At 41.0% G+C, this 20,521-nt stretch overlaps 1 protein-coding gene across 5 annotated transcripts in view; it reads left to right on the top strand.

Moving 5' to 3' along the window:
* gria2b (glutamate receptor, ionotropic, AMPA 2b) overlaps window positions 1–20,521 on the top strand; it is a 183,540-nt gene that overhangs the window by 119,640 nt on the left and 43,379 nt on the right. For all 5 annotated transcript variants that reach the window (XM_041187813.1, XM_041187798.1, XM_041187788.1 and 2 more), the window contains exons 7-9: window positions 10,559–10,726; window positions 12,003–12,107; window positions 12,514–12,624. In XM_041187813.1, the coding sequence (XP_041043747.1) occupies window positions 10,559–10,726; window positions 12,003–12,107; window positions 12,514–12,624 (384 nt within the window). The remainder of the gene's footprint in view (window positions 1–10,558; window positions 10,727–12,002; window positions 12,108–12,513; window positions 12,625–20,521) is intronic.

The following is a 20,521-nucleotide window of genomic DNA, read 5'->3' as shown; positions in this document are numbered from 1 at the left end:
CACACCGTTTAAAAATTAGGGGTCTCCAATTTATGACTGAGATTTTTTTCTCTCAGAGGGCCGTTATGGAATTCACTTCTCCAGAGAGCAGTGGAGGCTGGGTCATTGAATATATTCAAAGCTGAGTTAGATTTTTGACCAACAAGGGAGTCAAGGGTTATGGAGGGCAGACAGGAAAGTGGAGTCAATCAGATCAGCCATTATCTTATCGAATGTGGGGCAGGCTTGAGAGGCCAAATGGCTTACCTCTGCTCCAAATTCTTATGTTCTTGTGTATCTCTTCTCAATCTTCTCTTCTCTAAGGAGTACAGACCCAGCTTGTCCAATCTACCAATGTAACTGAAGTCCCTCATTCCTGGATCCAGACTTGTGAATCTTTTCTGCACCCTCCGTAAAGCCTGCACATGCATCCTAAAATGCAGTGCCTAGATTTGGACACAATACTCCAGTTGATGCAAATCAGTATTTTACAAAGGTTCATCATAACTTTCTTGTTTTTGTACTCAATACTTCTGTTTATAAATCTCTGAACTGTGCATGCTTTTTTAACCACTTTCTTGACCTGCCCTGTCACGTTCAACAATCTGTGCATATATACTCCAGCCTCTCTGTTCCTACCCTCTTTTTCGAATTGTATTCCTTATTTAATATTACTTCTTCTCATCCATCCTGTCAAAATGAATCGCTTTACGCTTCTCTGCATTAAATGTCGTCTCTCATTTTCTCAGTCATTCCACCAGCCAGTATATATCCTCTTGAAGTTTATCATTATCTGCTTCATATTTCACAATGCTTCCAAGTTCCGTGTCATCTGCAGATTTTGAAATTGTGCCTTGTACACCCAAGTCTAAGTCATATATATATCAAGAAAAGCAGTGGTCCTAACCCGATCCCTGAGGAAACCCACTGTACACCTTCCTCCAGTCCAAGAAACAACCATTCACCACTATTGTCCGCTGCTTCTCACTCAGCCAACTTCATATCCATGTTGCCACTATCTCTTTTATTTCATAAACTTTGCTAGCAAGCCTAATATTACTAAACGTCTTTTGTAGATCCATGCACGCCATATTAACTGTGTTACCCCCCCATCAACTCTTTCTGTTGTGTCATCAAGAACTTAATCAAGTCGAAGGATGAGAAGAGGTAATATTAAATAAGGAGTACAGTTTGAAAAGGGGGGTGAGAACAGAAAGGTCTGGGGTATATATGCACAAATTGTTGAAGGTGACAGGACAGGTCAAGAAAGTGTTTAAAAAGCACGCAGAGCTTTATAAACAGAGGTATAGCGTACGAAAGCAAGAAAGTTATGATGAACCTTTGTAAAATGCTGATTTGGCATCAACTGGAGTACCGTGTCCAATTCGAGGCATTGCATTTTGCCTACAATTTGCATTCAACAAATCCATGCTAGCTTTCCTTAATTAATCTACAGCTGTTTAAGTGACTACGGATAATTTGTACAAGCTTTCCCACCACTGAGGTCAAATTAACTGGTCGGTAGTTGCTAGACTTATCCTTATACCCTTTTTTAAACAAAGGTGTGACATCTGCAATTTTCCAGTCTTCTAGCATCAACACTGTATCTAAGGAAGATTGTAAGATTATGACCAGAACTTCCACAATTTCCTCATTGATACCAATGCCCACCCAGGACCCTCCACCCCTTCCCATCCCTCTGACCCCATCCCGTCTTCTAATCCCAGCATTTGCCGTGTATTCACCATACCCTCTGACCTTCCCCTCTCTCATGCTGAACGTTCTGTACTCAACAAAGGACTCAGCTTCATACCCTTACGCCCTCACCTCAATTAATTTCAGGCTCAGCATGATGCTGAATACTTCTTCCGCCGCCTTCGTCTCCATGCTCACTTCTTTGGGCAGGGACCCTCCCCCCTTCCACAACCCTTTCACCTACCACCAGTATTCTCCCTCCACCTGATCCCTTCCTCTGGCCCCTTACCTGCTCTTGGCCTTGCTCTTGATCTTTTCATTGAGAACTGTTGGCATGAGATTGGTTGTCTCAATTTTTCTGCTCTTCTCACCCCGTCTAACATGACTCCTTCTGAACTTGCTGCACTGCGTTCCCTCAGGTCAAGCCCTGACTTTGCTTATCAAACCTGCTGCCCAGGATGGTGCTGCTGTTGTCTGGTGTACTGACCTCTACCTCGCAGAGGCTGAGTGCCAACTCTCAGACACTTCTTCCTACCTCCATCTGTACCATAACCCCGCCACCAAACATCAAGCCATTGTTTCCAGGACTGTCACTGACCTCATCTCCTCTGGAGATCTTCCCTCCACAGCTTCCAACCTCATAGTCTCCCAACCCCGGACCGACTGCTTCTACCTCCTCCCCAAAATCCACAAACAGGACTGTCCTGGTAGACTGATTATGTCAGCCTGCTCCTGTCCCATACAACTCATTTCTTCCTATCTTGACTCCATTCTCTCTCCCCTTGTCCAGTTTCTTCCCACCTACATACGCGATTCCTCTGATGACCTATGTCACATCAACAGTTTCCAGTTCCTTATCCCTAACTGCCTCCTCTTCACCATGGACGTCCAATCCCTCTATGCCTCCAACCCCCACTGGGATTTTCAGATGGCTGTGCATTTCTTCCTTGAACAGAGTGCCGAACAATCCCCATCCACCACCACTGTCCTCCATCTGGCTGAACTTGTTCCTGCACTGAATAATTTCTCCTTCAACTTGTCTCACTTCCTCCAAATAAAAGTTGTGGCTATGGGTATCTGTATGGGCTCCAGTTATGACCTCTCTGTATGGGGTATGTGGAACATCCCTTGTTCCAGTCCTACTCAGGCTCCCTGCCACAACTCTTTTCTCGGTACATCGAAGACTGAATCGATGCCGCTTCATGCTCTCGTCTGGACCTGGAAAACTTTATCAATTTTGCTTCCAATTTCCACCCCTCTATCATCTTCACATGGCCCATATCCGACACTTCCCTCGTTTCCTTGACCTCTCTGTCTCCATTTCTGGTGATGACCCCCACAGCTATCTCGACTACAGCTCCTCACACACTGCTTCCTGTAAGGACCTCATCCCCTTTCCATGGTACCTTCCCATGCAATCAAAGAAGATGCAACACTGGCCCTTTCACATCCTCCCTCTTCACCGTCTAAGGCCCCAAACACTCCTTTCAGGTGAAGCAGCACTTCACTTGCACCTTCTTCAATTTGGCCTATTGCACTCGCTGCTCCCAATGGGGTCTCCTCTACATTAGAAAGACCAAATGCAGACTGGGTGATTGCTTTGCATAACACCTTCGGTCTGTCCGCAAGCATGACCCAGACCTCCCTGTCGCTTGCCATTTCAACACACCAGCCTGCTCTCATGCCCACATGTCCGTCCTTGGCCTGCTGCAATGTTCCAGTGAAGCTCAACGCAAATTGGAAGAACAGCACCTCATCTTCTGATTAGGCACTTTACAGCCTTCCAGACTTAACATTGGGTTCAATAACTTCAGAGCATGAACTGACTCCCCCATCTTCATCCCTTTTTTATCCATTCTTTGAAAATTCTTTTTTTATCCACTTATTTTTATTTTTATACATTTATTCATTATTTTATCCCCTTTTTTATCCCCCTTTTTATCCCCTTTTTATCCCCCTTTTTATCCCCTTTTTTATCCCCCTTTTTATCCCGTTTTCAACCCTTTATCTCCTCACCACCATCCCCTCCCCACACCCCACCCCCACAAGGGCCATCTGTTATTTGTTCATGTTGTTCTTTCACAGAGTGCTTACCCCCATTCTGCTATTATCACATTCTGCTTTCTTAACTTTATGCCACTATCAGCACATTTTTTTAGCCCAACCACTACCTTTGTCCTTTCGTTCATGGCATCTTTGTCAACCTCTCCTTTGCCCCCACCTATCGATGGCCTTCTATCCAGCTTCACCTGCTCCACCCCCCTTAAGCAATATAAATTTCATCACATTTCTACTTCTCTTTAGCTCTGAAAAAGAGTCATACAGACTCGAAACGTTAACTCTGTGTTTCTCTCCACAGATGCTGTCAGACCTTCTGAGCTTTTCTAGCATTTTCTGTTTTTCTTCCACAATTTTCACCCTTACTTCCCTCAGCTTTCCCTCAGATGAATCACATTTGGACCTGGTATCTTAACAGTATGTGCAGCCAGCCTTTATGATACCTCCTCTTTATCATTTTTTGCTCATCGAACTACCTCCTCATTCACTAATACTCTGGCAATATATTCTTCCTTGATGCAGCCAGATGCAATGTATTCATTTATCACCTCAGCCAGGCCCTCTATCTCCAAGCATAGATCCCTTTTTGGGTCCCTTATCAACCCCACCCCTCCCCTTACTAACCGTTTAATATCTATATGCCCATTGTAGGCTTTGAATTCCCCTTCATGTCAGCTCTAGTGGCTTCTCAAACATTTTCCTTGCCTCTCCCCTTTCCTTTTTCACTTTCTCTCTGAACTTTCTATATTCAGCCTGGTTCTCACTTGTATTAGCAACCTGGTATCTGTTATACCCCTTTTTCTGCTTCATCTTACTTTCTATCTCATTTTTCAACCAGGGAGCTATGGATTTGCTTGTCCTATTTTTCTCCCTAATGAGAATGTATCTTGCCTGTATCGAACTTTCTCCTCTCTAAAGGTAGCCAATTGTTCTGTTACATTTCTGCTGTCAGTCTTTGCTTCAAATTTACTTTGGACTGGTCCTTTCTCAAGTGACTAAAATGGCCCTCCCCCAATTAAATATTTTTACTCTTGGTTGCTCTTTATATTTTTACATAGCTAACTTAAACTTTATGATAAGATCTCTGTTCCCTAAATGTTCCCCTACTGACACTTGATCCATTTGACCTGACTCATGCCTCAGAACCAGATCCAACAATGCCTCCTTCCTTGTTGGGTTGGAAATGTACTGGTCAAGAACATTTTCTTGAACACACTTCAGAAACTCTTCTCTCTTGCTGCCCTTTATTCTATTATCATTCCAATCTATTTTAGGATAATTAATATTGCTTAAAAGAGAGACATGTTACTGATGCTTTTTATCTTGCACTCATCAGGACTAATGCAAGAATGCCAAGTTTCAAATGATCACAACAATTTATGCTGCAGGAGAAAAGGGTGCTGATTGGTTGGCAAGTCACCCTGATTGGCCAAGCTATCGCTCTGGAGAAAGCCAAGGGAAGCTATTGGCTCCGCAAGCTCCCTGGTAATTCAAAAATGGTGCAAGGCTTGAACCTTTTCATTTTGTTTACAGAGAATGGATCTCTGTACATGAGTGTATGTCACTTCCAGCAAGTGTAAATGAGCCACATTATGAACTGGACTGATTATCTTAAATTGGTTGTTAGTGTAATTATTAGCACGTATTAGCACACTCAGGATTGTTCAGCAGATTCTGTCCAATTGCAGAATCACATCTAACATGGACATTTTGGTTTGGGTTTTGCTAGTGCGGGTTGGTTGATTGCGGTCTGTGCTCTGCCTTTTACAAACAACTGAAGGAACATGTTGTTTGATTTGATCAGCCAATCACTGGGATGCATGACCTATTTATTTGGCATTGCATCAACACTGAAATTGTGAGGAAGGCAGAACATCTTCTTGGACTGATGGCAGCAACCTATTAATGTAGTTTTGCAAGCTTTACGGAGAAACAGATCGCATGAAAGCTATCCTGCATGACACTGGCTATCCAGGTCAGATCATTGTTCACTGCAAACTCACAAATGGACCAAAGGCCACTACTTTCAGACCTGAAAAGTGCCCAATCTGCCTCAAATTATCCTGGAAAGGCAAATTATCTCAAAAATTTGAACAACAGATTAAGCAAGCCACTTCACACTGCTACTTGCAATGGCTCCATGAGTGGTATTTTCCAGTAACAAAATGCATTCTGTTACTGGAAAATACCACTCATGGAGCCAAAAAATATGTTCTGCTTACCATACAATTTAACAAATGGTGTGTTTGAATTCCGTGCCAGTATGATTCTAATAGTTCCAGCGATTGGCTGATCGAATCAATCAGCATGTTTTTTCTGTTGAGAGTAGGTAGTGTACAGTTGATACAAGCCTGTACTTGCAAACCCAAAACAAAATGTTTACTGTTGGAAGTGATTCCAGGATTGGGAAGAACCTGCTGAACAATCTTGAGTGTGCTAGGCAGTACACTAACAACCAATTTAAGATGAACAGTCATGCTCACATTTCCACTTGCTAAAAGTGACATGCGTTCATATGTAAGGACACATTTTCTGCTAACAAAAGGAATACGCTCAAACCTTGTGCATTTTCTGAATTGCTTGGGAGCTTTGGGAGCCTATAATTCTCTATTGTATTCTCCATGGCAACACCTTAGTCAATCAGAGTTGACTTGCCAACCAATCAGCACCCTTTTCTCCTGTAGTATAAAATGCTGTGATTGTTTGAAATTTTGAATTCTTGCATTGATGAACACAGGATAAAAAACTTCAGCAACATGTATCTCTTTTCAGCAATATTGAAGTTCTGCACTACCATGCATCTGATAATATATGTTCCCCATTATCCTCTGTGTCTGTAATCCCCCTACAATTCCCTGCAACTTTGCTCCCCTATATCTTTTCCACAAGTTGATAACCTATAGAATACACCCAGTGATGCGATAGCACCTTAATGAAGTTGAATAAATATTCAACTGAAGTTGAGTAAATGTGTATATATATGTAACATATATATATGTGTTTATTGCGTGAAGTAAGGTAAAAAAAGTTTCCAGTTTCATTTAGGTTTTGCTTGTGAATCTTGGTGCCAGAAAGTCTGGATGGACTCCTAACTGAAAGGTCAGGTCATTTGGGTTTGTTTGTGTATGTACATTTTTAATGAGGTTTTACAACCCCTAAAGGTATAGAGATGGGTTAATAGTTCAGTGATTGTGGAAAGCAATATGAAGTAGGAAAAAAAGCTTCATTGTTGCCTAGTGACAATGGTCCAGGAACACAGGAAAAAGACAGAAGGGAGAGTTCAGTGTGTGTAAGAGAGATTTTCAACTCTCTGAGAAGAAAACATTATAACGCTATTGGGACAGTAGTGGATTGTAAAGTCAGTTAGAGAACTCAGTCAAGTAATCAGTTTAGTAGAGGTGCTACCAGGAGGCTGAGTTTAGAGTGCAATTTTAGCTGTCTCGGGGAAAGCATCAAGTGAATTCTCAGGAATTCACCAGAAGAAAACGTTTTGCAACTGTGCTAGTCCAAAGCAACAATCCTTTGTGTCAAGATAGTGGCAAATCTTCATTGGCTTATGTGTCTTTACAGAGATATTGCTGGAGTAAAGGAGTAGTGTGAATTTGAAGTGTCTTATTGTGTTTGTATTGAGATCTTTCCAACCTTGTTGTCTGGTGTAATATAGTTCATTTTCTCTTGTTGAATAAATATTTTATGCTTTGTGTCATAAGTTCATCAGCAGATTTATGTGAATTTGTTTAGTAACATTCCTCCACAGTTTTGAAAACAAGTGTTAAGATCTATCAAGCCAGGTTTTATTCTGGGATCCAACTTCTCCAAAATTAACATCATCTGGGATCTTAACAATATTCTTTATTTTTTAAAAAAACACTATAATTATAACTCATGATTGAGTGTTTATTTTTCTGATTAAATGTTGGCTATTAGAGATTGAACTGAATTGATACTTTGGACTGAAAAGGGGAATATCAGATTTATTTTGAGTACCTGAATTGGTGCAATTCAGATCATGTTGGATTGGTATTTTTATAAAAGGTACAAAATACATGTACAAAATGGTGCAAAGCTTCTACTTGCATGTTCAAGTGTGTTTTATAGCATGCTACTGTTCGTTTTCCATTATACTAGAACAATCTAGCTGCACCTCTAGCCAAGCTGTTCCTACAACACTGGGATTGAACTGACAATGTGGAAGATTACCCAAGTGTGTCTTATCCCACAGAACAGGACAAATCCCATTACCCCTACTCTCAATCTACCCTCAACCATCAAAGTGATGGGAGGTCTCTGCTTGAATAACAACCTGCTCACCAGTGTCAGTTTGTGTTCTGCCAGGGCCATTTGACTCTAGAGCTCATGACAGCCTTGGTCTAAATATGGGAAAAACAGCTGAATTCTAGTGGTAGGTTAAGAGTGACTGCCCTTGACATGCATTTGACCCAGTGTGGCATCAAGGAGGCCAAGCAAAATTGAAGTCAATGGGAAACAGGGGGAAAATCTTCCACTGGCTGGAGACATATCTAGCTGAAAGAAAGATGGTTGTGATTGTTGGAGGTCTATCATCTCAGCCTAAGGACAGAATTGCAGGAGATCCTCAGGATAGTGTTCTCGGGCCAAACATCTTCAGCTTCTTTATCAATGACCATACCTCTTTCATAAGATCAGAACTGGGAATGTTTTCTGATGATTGCAGAATGTTCAGTACCATTCACAACCCTTCAGATGCTGAAGCAATTCATGCCTGCACCATCGCTGAATCCTCCACCATCAACATTCTGGGGGTTACCATTAACCAGAAACTTAGCTGAGCCAGCCACATAAATGCTGTGGCTACAAGAGCAGGTCAGAGGATGGAAAGTCTGCAGCGAGTAACTCATCTCCTGACTCCCTGAAGCCTGCAAGGTATAAGTCAGGAGAGTAATGGGATACTCCCTGTTTGCCTGGGATGAGGGCAGCTCCAACAGCACTGAAGAAGCTTGCCATCATCATGGACAGAGCAGCCCTCTTGAGTGGCACCCCATTCACTCCCTGCAACACTGGCACAGAGTGGCAGCTGTGTGTACCATCAACAAGATGCACTGCAACAACTTACAAAGGCTGCTTCGACAGTACCTTCCAAACCCACAATCTCTATCACCTAGAAGAAGGGCAGCAGCTGTATGGGAAAACCAGCACCTGCAAGTTCCCCTCCACGCCATACACCATTTTGATTTGGAACTATACTGCTGTTCCTTCACTATCACTTAGTCAAAATCCTGGAACTCCCTTCTTAACAGCACTGTGGATGTACCTACACCACATGGACTGTGACAATTCAAGAAGATGGTTTACAACCATCTCCTTGAGGGAAATTAGGGATGGGCAATGAATGCTGGCCTTGCCAGCGACTTCACATCCAGTGAATTTAATGCAGAGTCGCTGTCAGGCTGATAGCCAATGAAACCTTACGTCCATCCCCCAAATGATGTTAGTGGCAGCCTTGATCAGTTTTCATGGTTGAACCTCATTTTCCTTGGCTAGGTGAGCTGCCAGAGTTAAATATTTGGAAGGTTGGAAAATCTGGCTGGACAGCCAACCATCATCGACCTTCAACAGTAGCTTAAAGAGAAGGCACTGAAGTGGTGGAAGTGAAATGGAGCTGTGGCCTTTAGCAGTTGGGAAATATTTCAGCAGCACCAGAGTAATGGGGTAAAACAATGGAAATTTTTAAGGCTCTACACATAAAAGACTGCAGAAGTAGTACTATGCCTGTTCTGATTTTTTTTTGAATGGAGCTCAGGATTCCTTTACCTGTCATTGGAAATGGCTCCCTTCTGATGTATGAGCCGTGGTTGATGGCAACTTGAGGAGCTGGTGACTGGAAATGGTATCCGTACTTTTCTGTGTTATAGTTACCATCCACTGGCCCCCCACTCCCCGCCCCTGCCACTGCGAGCGCCACCACATTCTGCCTGCCTAAATAGACACCCATTTGAAGTTCCCAGCAGTAAGTCAGCAAGACATTTTTAATTTTTGCCCTGCTACCATCCCATTTCTAAGCATAAAAATAATTGTCCCTGTTAAGGCTGATGTTATTCCTAGTGACAGAGTACCAGTTGTACGTTCTTAATTTGATTTATCGGTCAAATATTTTCTGGTGAAATGAAGAGATGCAGAGAGTCTTGATTCCTTGGTCCAGGATTTCATCCTTGGTCCACTAATTAGAAGGAAGGAGATTTTCTGTAATTATTACACTTCTGCTCCTCCTGACTGCCAAAGAACATTAAAAAAACAATGTACGTTTTTTGGCATCTGCATGGGCAACTGAAAGAATTCTGAACAGGGCCAGCTAGACACCTTCCCTTTCCACCCTGGAAAAAATTCAATGGTCCTTCAACAGGGATTAGGCCACTAATTAACGTATGCAAACTTCTGACATCTGTTTTAGATTTGGGATACCCAAAAAAAAGGATCCTTGAATTTGGCTAAAAGCCTATTGGGCGCAGGTTGGTCCAATGCTAGTACTTGTACTTCACAGTCCATGATATCTGTTTTTAAAGTTGAAATTTAGTGGCCTAAGGGAGATTAACACAATGCATTATTTATGATTTTCTCTTTAGTATTTTAGCCACTATTTATCCCTCCACCAACACAATCAAAAGAGATTAATTGGCCAGTTATCTCAATGCTGCTCATGGGAGCTTGTTCAAATTTGTTTTCACAATTGTCTACAAATCAGCAGTGCCCACGCCTTGGTGTGTAAAGCACCTAGGCACATCTGGAGGTCATAAAAGGTGCTCTATACGTGCAAGTTCTTTCTCCATTCATTTGCTTCTTTGCTTTTTAGTATACTTCTGCTCTGACCTATGATGCTGTTCAAGTGATGACTGAAGCATTCCGCTATCTACGCAAACAGCGAATTGACATCTCTAGGAGAGGTAGTACTGGAGATTGTCTTGCCAACCCCGCTGTACCCTGGGGACAGGGAATTGAAATAGAAAGAGCATTAAAGTTGGTAGGTACTTTTTGGTTTATAAGAAACAGAAATATTTAAAATATACAAATTATAACACAAGGAGCAGAAATTTGTCTTGGCAGTGGCACAAAACAAGTGATATCGGATACCTGTTGTGTGCAGTGCCTGATATTCAATTCCATTGCAGACAATAGAAATAGATACCAGAGACTACATATAACGGGTGACTGATTCAAATTCACCCATTTGTGCCACCACCCAAGGTGAATTTCTACCTGAAGGTTTGTTGAACCTGTATCATAACCTTTGTGAATTGACAATTCTTTGACAATAGTTTACAGATTGTGCATATTAAGGAAATAGATGGACATTAACTAATATATTTTAGTATTGCTATCTATTTTGTATTTGGAATTATAATTCTTCAACAAGGCTGTTCTTCTGCTGCTTACCATATGTTAATGCATTATATTTTTTCAATTCACACTCAGGGTGTGGGCATTGTTGGTAAGACCAACATTTAATGCCTATCTCTATTTTTTCCTGAGAATGTGCTGTTAAACCTTCTTCTTGAATCACTAAAGTCTATCTTGTGAAAGTGCTCCCTGCTTCTATTTGCATTGATAAGATATAGAAAGATTATATTTACTTACTACCTGAGAACCTTTGAAACTGTTTATGTGGTATGGTCAAAGATCCAGACTAAGCGACTGGTTATTTTGCTCAGTGATCAACAGATGCATAAGTCTGTATTCACTGAATTAGATCGAGTCTGGATACTTTTTCTTCACTGCAGATTATAACCCGTAAGAAGTTTGATACCCCTGAAGCCCTTACATTCATCACCTCTTTGTCACTTGGCTAATATCATTTATGGAAACTGCCAAAACATATACCGAATGAACTAGTTTGCCAATTATATCACTTTATTTTGTGTTGTGAAATATGAGGGACTGCTATGGTCTAAAGCTATTTTCTTTTCAACTGTGTGATATTTATGTTACTGTCAGATACATTTTTCAAGTTGTGTATTTAGCAATAGAAGCTCAATTAACTGCAAATAGCTAAGGGGTTTTAGTGCTGCCTGTTCTTTATGTGTTAGCACCTACATCATAAAAGGAACCAATTTAAAAAAAAAATGAATTCCAAGGAATAATTAGATTGCCAACAGGTACACCTCATGGGTAACATTCCAGCTCCATCTTGATAAATAAACCCTGCAGAATCAGTTGTTAAAATTTGACACACACAACTTATTAAGTGATTTCTACAAATAAATTAAAGGATATTTTTTCCTCCTCATTTCCTAATATAGGTCCGCATTGATGGTTTAACTGGAAATATTCAGTTTGATCAATTTGGAAGGAGAGTCAATTATACAGTTAATATCATGGAACTCAAAAATAGTGGTCCCCGGAAGGTAATAGTGCTACATTCAATCAATCTTTACAACAATAATTGTTTCGGATTTATACTTTGAACATCAATTAATACTGTATTGTCAACATGTTTACATCTTGGAACAGGCTTATCCCCTTCCAGTATAGTTCTTTAGATACCAGCTAATAATAAAGCTGCTTATTAATAATAAAGCCATGCTCAGTTATCTATTCTAATTGTAGGCACCTTTGCGAGTGACCCATGCAGTTTCCTGTTGGGATAATTATCATATTGCTATTGGACACAGTTACAGAAGGAACAAAGCATGAAATGTTTGGTTGGTTTCTGCTGTGGCCAGCAACTCTTTGACATAGAGGAGTATGCACGTGTATGTAAACAGGGCAGAATACTAAACATCTCTAACAATTGTATTGTGAAATTGGCAGATTGGATACTGGAATGAAGTTGACAAGATGGTTGTCACAGCTACAGATTTCCTTGGTGGAAATGAGACTGCAGGAATGGAGAATAAAACTGTTGTAGTAACGAGTATTATGGTATGTTATTGACCACACGTTGCTCCTTTAATCAAGATTGAGAATTTGCAATCAGTATACAAACATTAGTAAGAGTAACTAGAATATTCTCACAATATTAATAAATATCTTTTCACATTTTGTGTCATTTTTGTAAAGTTTAACCATTTTAAACTTTTTAAAAGTCATTTATCTCATTAGAAAATGCTTTGTTCAACTACAATTGCATCAGATGGTGACCATGTTAAAACAGCGAGACTGCTAGAGAGAGAGGTTAAAACAGCAAGACTTTGGGAGAGAGATTAAAACAGCGAGACTTCAGGACGAAGAGGTTAAAACAATGAGACTTCTACAGAGGGGTTTAAAACAGTGAGACTTTGGGACAGAGAGATTAAAACAGCAAGATTTCATGTCAAACTAGTTAAAACAGCAAGACTTCAGGACAGAGAAATTAAAACAGAGACTTCGATAGTTTCAGTGTTTAAAACAGAGGTTGGAGAACCAGGAGATTCAGTTTTAAAAAAACTGAAGTGACATCATTGGAAATCTATAAGTTGATTGGCTGATGAGTAACTGCATTTATGGAGAGAGTGAAAATAGCTAGAAGTTAGAAAAAAGTAAATTTTTACATTTTTATTAGTAGCAAATGTATATTCTATTACTAAGGTTTAAACTAATATAGCAAGTGATGGTATGGAGAGGCACAAAATAAAAAAAGAAAATAAATAATTAAATTACATTAAATAATTAGTTAATTTAATCACATTAAGAATAGCAGGGTGGGTGATGTGTTGTGACTGCAGAACTTCGGAGTTTTGGATGCCAGTGTTATCTAGGACAAACATGTCTGCAGTATGTGTCTGCGTCTTGAGGAGCTTTGGTTCAGAGTCATTGAGCTGGAGGCTGAGCTACAGACATTGCAATACATCAGGGAGGGGAAAGTTGCCTGGATGCTTTGTACCAGGAGATGGTCACACCCCTTAGGATAGGGTCTTCTGATTTGGTCAGTGGTCAGGGACAGGAGGGTGTGACTGCAAGTGTGGCAGGTAAGGGGACCAAAAAGAAGGAGTGCAGGAGCCTCAGCCCTTGCAATTGTCCAACAGGTTTGAGGTTCTTTCAGTTTATTTCGATGAGAATGGGGGCTGCAGGGTGGATGAGCTAACTGGCCATGGCACCGTGTTACAGAGACAGGTTTGAAAGATGACCAAGGTCAGTAAGGGATGCATGGTCAAGAGACTGTGCCTGAATAAGATATGGACTGAGTGAGTAGTGAATTAGGGTCATGTGGGAATTTGGTGCATGGGGGAAAGAGGTGCTTTAAATAAAGTTTATTGCAACTAGTAAAGCATGTTAAGTGTTCGTCAAATGTATCAATACAAGTAAGGTTTATCAATAGTTGTAAGATTTATTAATTTAAGGACAAGTAAATAAAGTTAATATAAATAAACAAAAGTGAAATAAAGTTAACTAAGTGAAGTAAAGTGAAGGCATGGCGGACCTGCTCTGTCACATGGAATGCATGTCCTGGAGTATATGGGAAGTTGTAGATGCTACTAGTGACCCTGACACCACATGTGCAGGAAATATCACCAGCTGCAGAAACTTGAGTTCCTGGGTTGAGCAGCAGCTGGATTCACTGTGGTGCATCCACGAGGCTGAGAGCTACGTTCAGAGAGGTGGTCACACCACAGGCCAGGAGCATTAAGGCAGAAAGGGAATGGGTTACTGCAAAGCAGTTCAAGAGAACCAGGCATGTAGTGCAGGAATTCCCTGAGATCTCGATGGCAAACTGGTTTCACGCCACCGCGAAACCGATTGTGCCATATTGTCTGCTCACATCTGACGCTGGGGAAATGGAAAATCCCGGCCATAGCTTCCAGAAGTTTCCCTACTACTGAAGGCAAACTGACTGGTCTGTAGTTGCCAGTTTTTTCCTTGCACCCCTTTTTGAACAAGGGTGTAACATTCCAGTCCTCTGGCACCTCCCCTGTGTCTAAGGAAGGCTGGAAGATTATCACCAGTGTCTCTGAAATTTCCACTCTCACCTCCCCCAGTATCCTAGGATGCAACTTATCTGGTTCTGTTACCTTATCTATTTTAAGTAAAGATAGCCTTTCTAACACCTCCTCCTTCTCCATTGTAAATTCCTTGCATGTACCAGTTACCTCGCCTCTCACCTCAGCCTGGGTAGTATCCTCTTCCTTTGTAAAGACAGATGCAAAGTATACATTTAACAAGTCTGCTACTTCTCCTGCCTCCACATGCAAGTCCCCTTTTTTATGCCTAATCGGCCCTACTCTTTCTTTTACCACCCTTTTACTATTTAAATGCTTATAGAAGACCTTGGGATTCCCTTTTATGTTAGCCGCCAGCCTCTTTTCATGCTCTCTCCTTGATTTTCTGATTAGTTTTTTACTTCTTTTCTGGTCCTTCTACATTCAGCCTGATTCTCCATTGTATTTTCAACTGACATCTGTCATAACCGTGCTTCTTCATTTTCACCTTCATCTCCATCTCTCTCATCATCCAGGGTGTTTTAGATTTATTTGTCCCACCTTTCCCCTACAAGGGAATATACCTTGACATTGCTTGCAATACTATCTCTTTGAAGGTAGCCCATTGTTCAGCCACCATTTTTTCCTCCAACATTTGATTCCAACTCACTCAACTCAGATGCATTCTCATCCCTTTGAAGTTGGCTTTCCCCCAGTTAATTATCCCTGCTCTGGATTGCTTCATGGCCAATCTAAACCTTATGATACAATGGTCACTGTCCCCTAAATGCTCTCCCACTGTTATCTGACCCACTTGGGCCAACTCATTCCCCAGAACCAGGTCTAACAGTGCATGTTCTCTCGTTGGACTGGAAACATACTGCTGCAGAAAATTATCTTGAACACATTCCAGGAGCTCTCACCCCTCTTGTCCCTTTGTACTATTCTTATCCCAGTCTGTATTTGGATAATTGAAGTCCCCCATTATGATTATTCTATAATTCTTGCACCTCTCTGTAATTTGTTTGCAACTTTGTCTCTCTACATCCCTTCCAGTGGTTGGTGGTGCATACACTGCACTGATCAATGTTATTGCGCTTTTTTCACTCCTTATTTCTAGCCAGAGAGATTCGGTCTTTGACCCTTCAGGAACATCCTCTCTCTCCAGCACTGTAATGCCATCTTTAATCAATAGTGCCACTCCCCAACTTTTCTTCCTTTCCTGACTCTTCTAAACACCTTGTGCCCAGGAATATTTAACTCCTAGTCCTGCTGTTCTTTGAGGCAGGGCACTGTTATAGCAATCATATCATAATTCCATTTGTCAACCTGTGCCTGTAGTTCGCCAATCTTATAAGCCACGCTCTGTGCATTCCCATACATGCACATTAATCCTGATTTAGGCTTTTTAACTTTCCCCCTTGCTCTGATCCCATCTAATAATTTACTATATCCTACTCTAGTTCTATCAAACGCTCCAAGAATCCAACTTACCTTTGTATTACTCTCTGATATATCCTCCTTATCAATTAATACTTCTCTACTTCCCACTACCAGTTTTTCTCCTTTCGTCTCTGAATTTCCCCTAATGTTCCCATCCCTCTGACAATCTAGTTTAAACCCTCACAAAAAGGTTGATTATTTGAATGCACAAATTGAGATAAATGGGTATGATTTAATTGCTATTACGGAGATGTAGCAACAGGATGACCAAGATTGGGAACTGAATATCCAAGAATATTTGGCATTTAGGAGATAGGCAAAAAGGAAAAGGAGGTGGGGTAGCACTCTTAATCAGTACATCAAACAGAGAAGATCTTAGATCAAAGGATCACGATGTAGAATCAGTTTAGGTGAAGCTAAAAAACAGCAAGAGACAGCAAACATTGGTGGGAGCTGTTTGTTGGGCACCAAACTGTTGTGGTGATATTAGGCATGGTATAAATCAGGAAATTAGGAATGCATGTAATGTGGGTGATACAGTAATAATGGGCAACTTTAATTTACAGATGGACTGGTTAACCAAATCAGCACAAATGCTGTGGAGGAGGAATTCCTGCAGTGTGTATGGGATGGTTTTCTGGAGCAGTACGTTGAGGAGCCACCTAGGGATTGAGCTATTTGGGATTTAGTGTTGTGTAATGAAAAAGGCCTAATTAATAACCTTGCTGTAAAGGAGCCTTTGGGAAATTGTGACCATATTATGATAGAATTTTACGTTAAGTTTGAATGTAATATAGTTCATTCTGAATAGGGTCTTAAATCTGAAGAAAATAAATTATGAAGGTATGAGGGGCAAGTTGGCCTTGGTGGATTGTGAAAGGAGATTTGATGGTAGGCAGGCAATGACTAGTATTTAAAGAAATACTACATGGTCTACAACAGATACATATTCCCGTAAGGCACAAACACCCAAAGGCAAAGGTGAATCAAACGTGGTTAACGAAAGAAGTTAAAGATTGCATTAGATCAAAGGCTTATAAGGATGCCAGACATGGTAAGCCTGAGGATTTGGAGCAATTTAGAACCCAGCAAGAAACTAATTAAGAAAGAGAAAAGAGAATATGATGACAAACTACCGAGGAACATGAAGGCGGACTGTAAAAAGTATATGAAAAGGAAAAGATTAACTAGGAGAAATGTGGGCCCATTACAGTTGGGGAGTAGGAGAATTTATTGTGGAGAACAGAGAAATTTCAGAGAAACTAAGTGGTTACTTTGCATCTGTCTTCACGAAAGAAGATACAGAAAATCTCCCAGAAATACTAGGCGACCAAGGGTCTTGTGAAACTGAGGAACTAAAAGAAATTAGTGTCAGTAAAGAAGTAGCACTTGAAAAGTTAACCGGATTTAAGGTTGACAAATTCCCTGCATCATATGAGCTTTGTTGGATCCTTGGTCACTAATTTACTTGGACTAATGGATCCGGGTCGCACGTTTGTTTTGGGATGACCGAGTTGGTACCATGGACAGAGCAGGTCAGCAGACAGTTCTTATGTAGAACACATTCTATTTATTTGCAAAGGAATTCAGCAGCTACACTTGAGTGCTTACAACTAACACCCTGTCTCTACATCACAGACTCGTACTCCAGATTACTCACTACTGACTGCTTACTACTGAGATAGCCTGCGATACTCTGTCATTGGATAATAAGATCATGTGATCTCCTATCTCACATTTTTCTTAAAAATGTATCACACATCAGACTACTACATTCCTCCCCCTTTACTCAGAAACATATTTTACAGTTACAATTACAATTCTTCTCAATATTGAATTATATATACAGATAAGTAAGTTACAAATTCAGTCTTTCTGGGGATTTCCTTATGCGTGTAGAATGTCTCAGCTTTACAACTTCGGATGTTTTGTCAGGAACCTCCTTTTTTGGTGTTGTTCAAGCACCAGGTTCTTCGGTGGGCACCTGCAAATCTGTTTTCTTAGCTCTTGCAGGTACTTCAGACATATCTGTGCTCAGCTGAGTTCTTTCAACAGGAGACGTTGACACAGTCGTGAAAACGGGAGGAACCATTTCCTAATACTTTGTTTCTCTCCTCCTTATATGATCCACATGTCTCCGTATGACTCAGTCTTCTACTTTCATGTGCTAAGAAAGAGGTCCAGTCACCACTTATTTCACCTGATAACTGCTTAGGTCCTTCACCAAAATTTTTCACGTATATTGTCTCTCCTATGGTAATCTTTCGATCATGACTATGCCAATCATGTACAATTTTCTGACTTCCCTGACTCCTTTCCATGTTTTCCCCCCCTAAATTTGATGTTACTAAGCTCAATCTTGTTCTGAGGTGGCGATTCATCAACAAAAATGGAGGTGTGGCAGCTGTTGTCATGTGAGGGGCAGTTCTATAGTGGCATTTTTGAATGATTGAACTGCTCGCTCAACCAGTCCATTCAAAGAAAGGTGGTATGGTAAAGTCTTTACCTGAGTAATACCGTTGAGTTTGATAAACCATTGAAATTCAGCACTCGTAAATTCTGTGCCATTATCTGATACGACCACTTCTGGTAGTCCGTTGATGGTGAAACTTTGTTGTAGCTTGTCAATTGTAGCAGAGGATGTTGGTGACTTCACCTCATATATATCCATCCATTCTGAGTGAGCATCAACAATAAGGAGAAACATTGTTCCCATGAAAGGTCCCACATAATCAGTGTGCAGCCAGCACCCATGGCCTTCCTGGCCATTCCCATGGGTGTAACAGAGCTGTTGGAGGTAACGTTTGCACTTGCTGACACTGCATACAATTTCTCACTAAGCTCTCAGTTTCTCCATCCAATCCAGGACACCATAGGTAGCTGCTATGGTCTTCATTCTGGAAATATCTGGGTGTGCACTATGTAATTCAGCTAACAATGGCTTTCGTCCTTTTGGAGGAACAATCACTCTAGTTCCCCACAATAAGATACCATCCTGGCTGGTTATCTCATATCTTCTGTGAAACTACAGTTTATTTTGTCAGATTTCTGTTTCCTGTTCTTGTGACCAATCATGAAGAACTTGTTCTCGCACTTTGGATAAGACTCTGATCTGTCTAGCACACACCGGTGATGAATCTAAGAAGTTCAAAAATAAAACAAGTTCTTGAGGAACTGGAATATCATTTTCTTTCGAAGGCAAGTGGCTAAGTGTATCAGCGTTTGCAATCTGATTTCCAGGCCTGTGGATGAAAGTATACTCAGATGCTGCCAGGATCAATGCCCATCTCTGTATTCTTGCTAAGGCTATGGGTGCTATAGCCTTGTCCTCGCTGAACAATCCTAGCAAAGGCTTATGGTCTGAAACAATAGTAAAATGATGACCGTGTACATACTGGTGAAATTTCTTGACACCAAAGATGATTGACAAGCCTTCTTTTTCTACCTGTGGGTATCCCTTGTCCTCTGTGTTGAGCGTTCTTGATGCATATCCAATAGGCCGTTCTGAGCCATTGTCCATTTGATGGGAGAGTACTGCTCCCACTCCATAGGGTGATGCATTACATGTCAGAACTAACTCTTTTCTTTGGTCAAAATGTACAATAGGGTGGATGAATGCAACAGCTGTTTCACTTTTGTGAAAGTTTCTTTCTGTGGAGTTTGCCAAGACCAATGTTGGCTTTTCTTGAGTAGGTAATACAGGGGTGCCAGTTCTATCAACAAATTAGATAAGAAACGTCTATAGTAATTGATCATCCCCAAGAATGATTTGAGCTCGGAGGTGTTCCTTGGCACTGGTGCCTCTCTAATGGCTCTCACTTTTTCTTCAACGGGGTGGAGGCCCTGTGCATCTACCCTGTGACCTAAATAGATTACCTCTTTCACTTTGAACATGCACTTTCCTCTTTTTAAACACACTCCCATCTGTGAGAAACACTTCAAAACTTCTTCCAAGTTTGCCAAATACTCGTTTTCAGTGAATCCTGTCACCAGAATGTCATCTAAATAAACAACAACATGAGGCAATCCCTGCAGTAAATTTTCCATTGTCCTCTGGAATATGGTGCATGCAGAGGATACACCAAAAGGCAAATGAGTATATTGGTACAACTCTTTGTGTATACTAATTGGAGGAGGCCTTCTCTCACTCCAATTGTTGATAAGCATGGCTCATATCAAGCTTCATGTAGGTGGTTCCACCTGCCAAGTTAACATACAAGTCTTCAATGTTTGGTACAGGGTGTCTGTCCAACTTAGCCACTTTATTGACAGTCAATTTGTAGTCTCCACAAAGTCGAACGCTTTGGTCCAGCTTAAGTACGGGGACTATTAGTGCTGCCCATTCTGAGAACTGCATAGGTTGTATCACTCCCAGTTTCTCTAATCTATCGAATTTGGCATCTCCTTTTTCCTGCATTGCATAAGATACTGGTCTTGCCTTCATAAATTGTGGGGTAAAGCCTGGATCAACGTGAATTTCT

This window comes from Carcharodon carcharias, chromosome 1, assembly GCF_017639515.1.
Source record: "Carcharodon carcharias isolate sCarCar2 chromosome 1, sCarCar2.pri, whole genome shotgun sequence".
Lineage (NCBI taxonomy): Eukaryota > Metazoa > Chordata > Chondrichthyes > Lamniformes > Lamnidae > Carcharodon > Carcharodon carcharias.
Note: the sequence above shows the minus strand (reverse complement) of the source record. Positions and strands in the feature narration are given on the sequence as shown.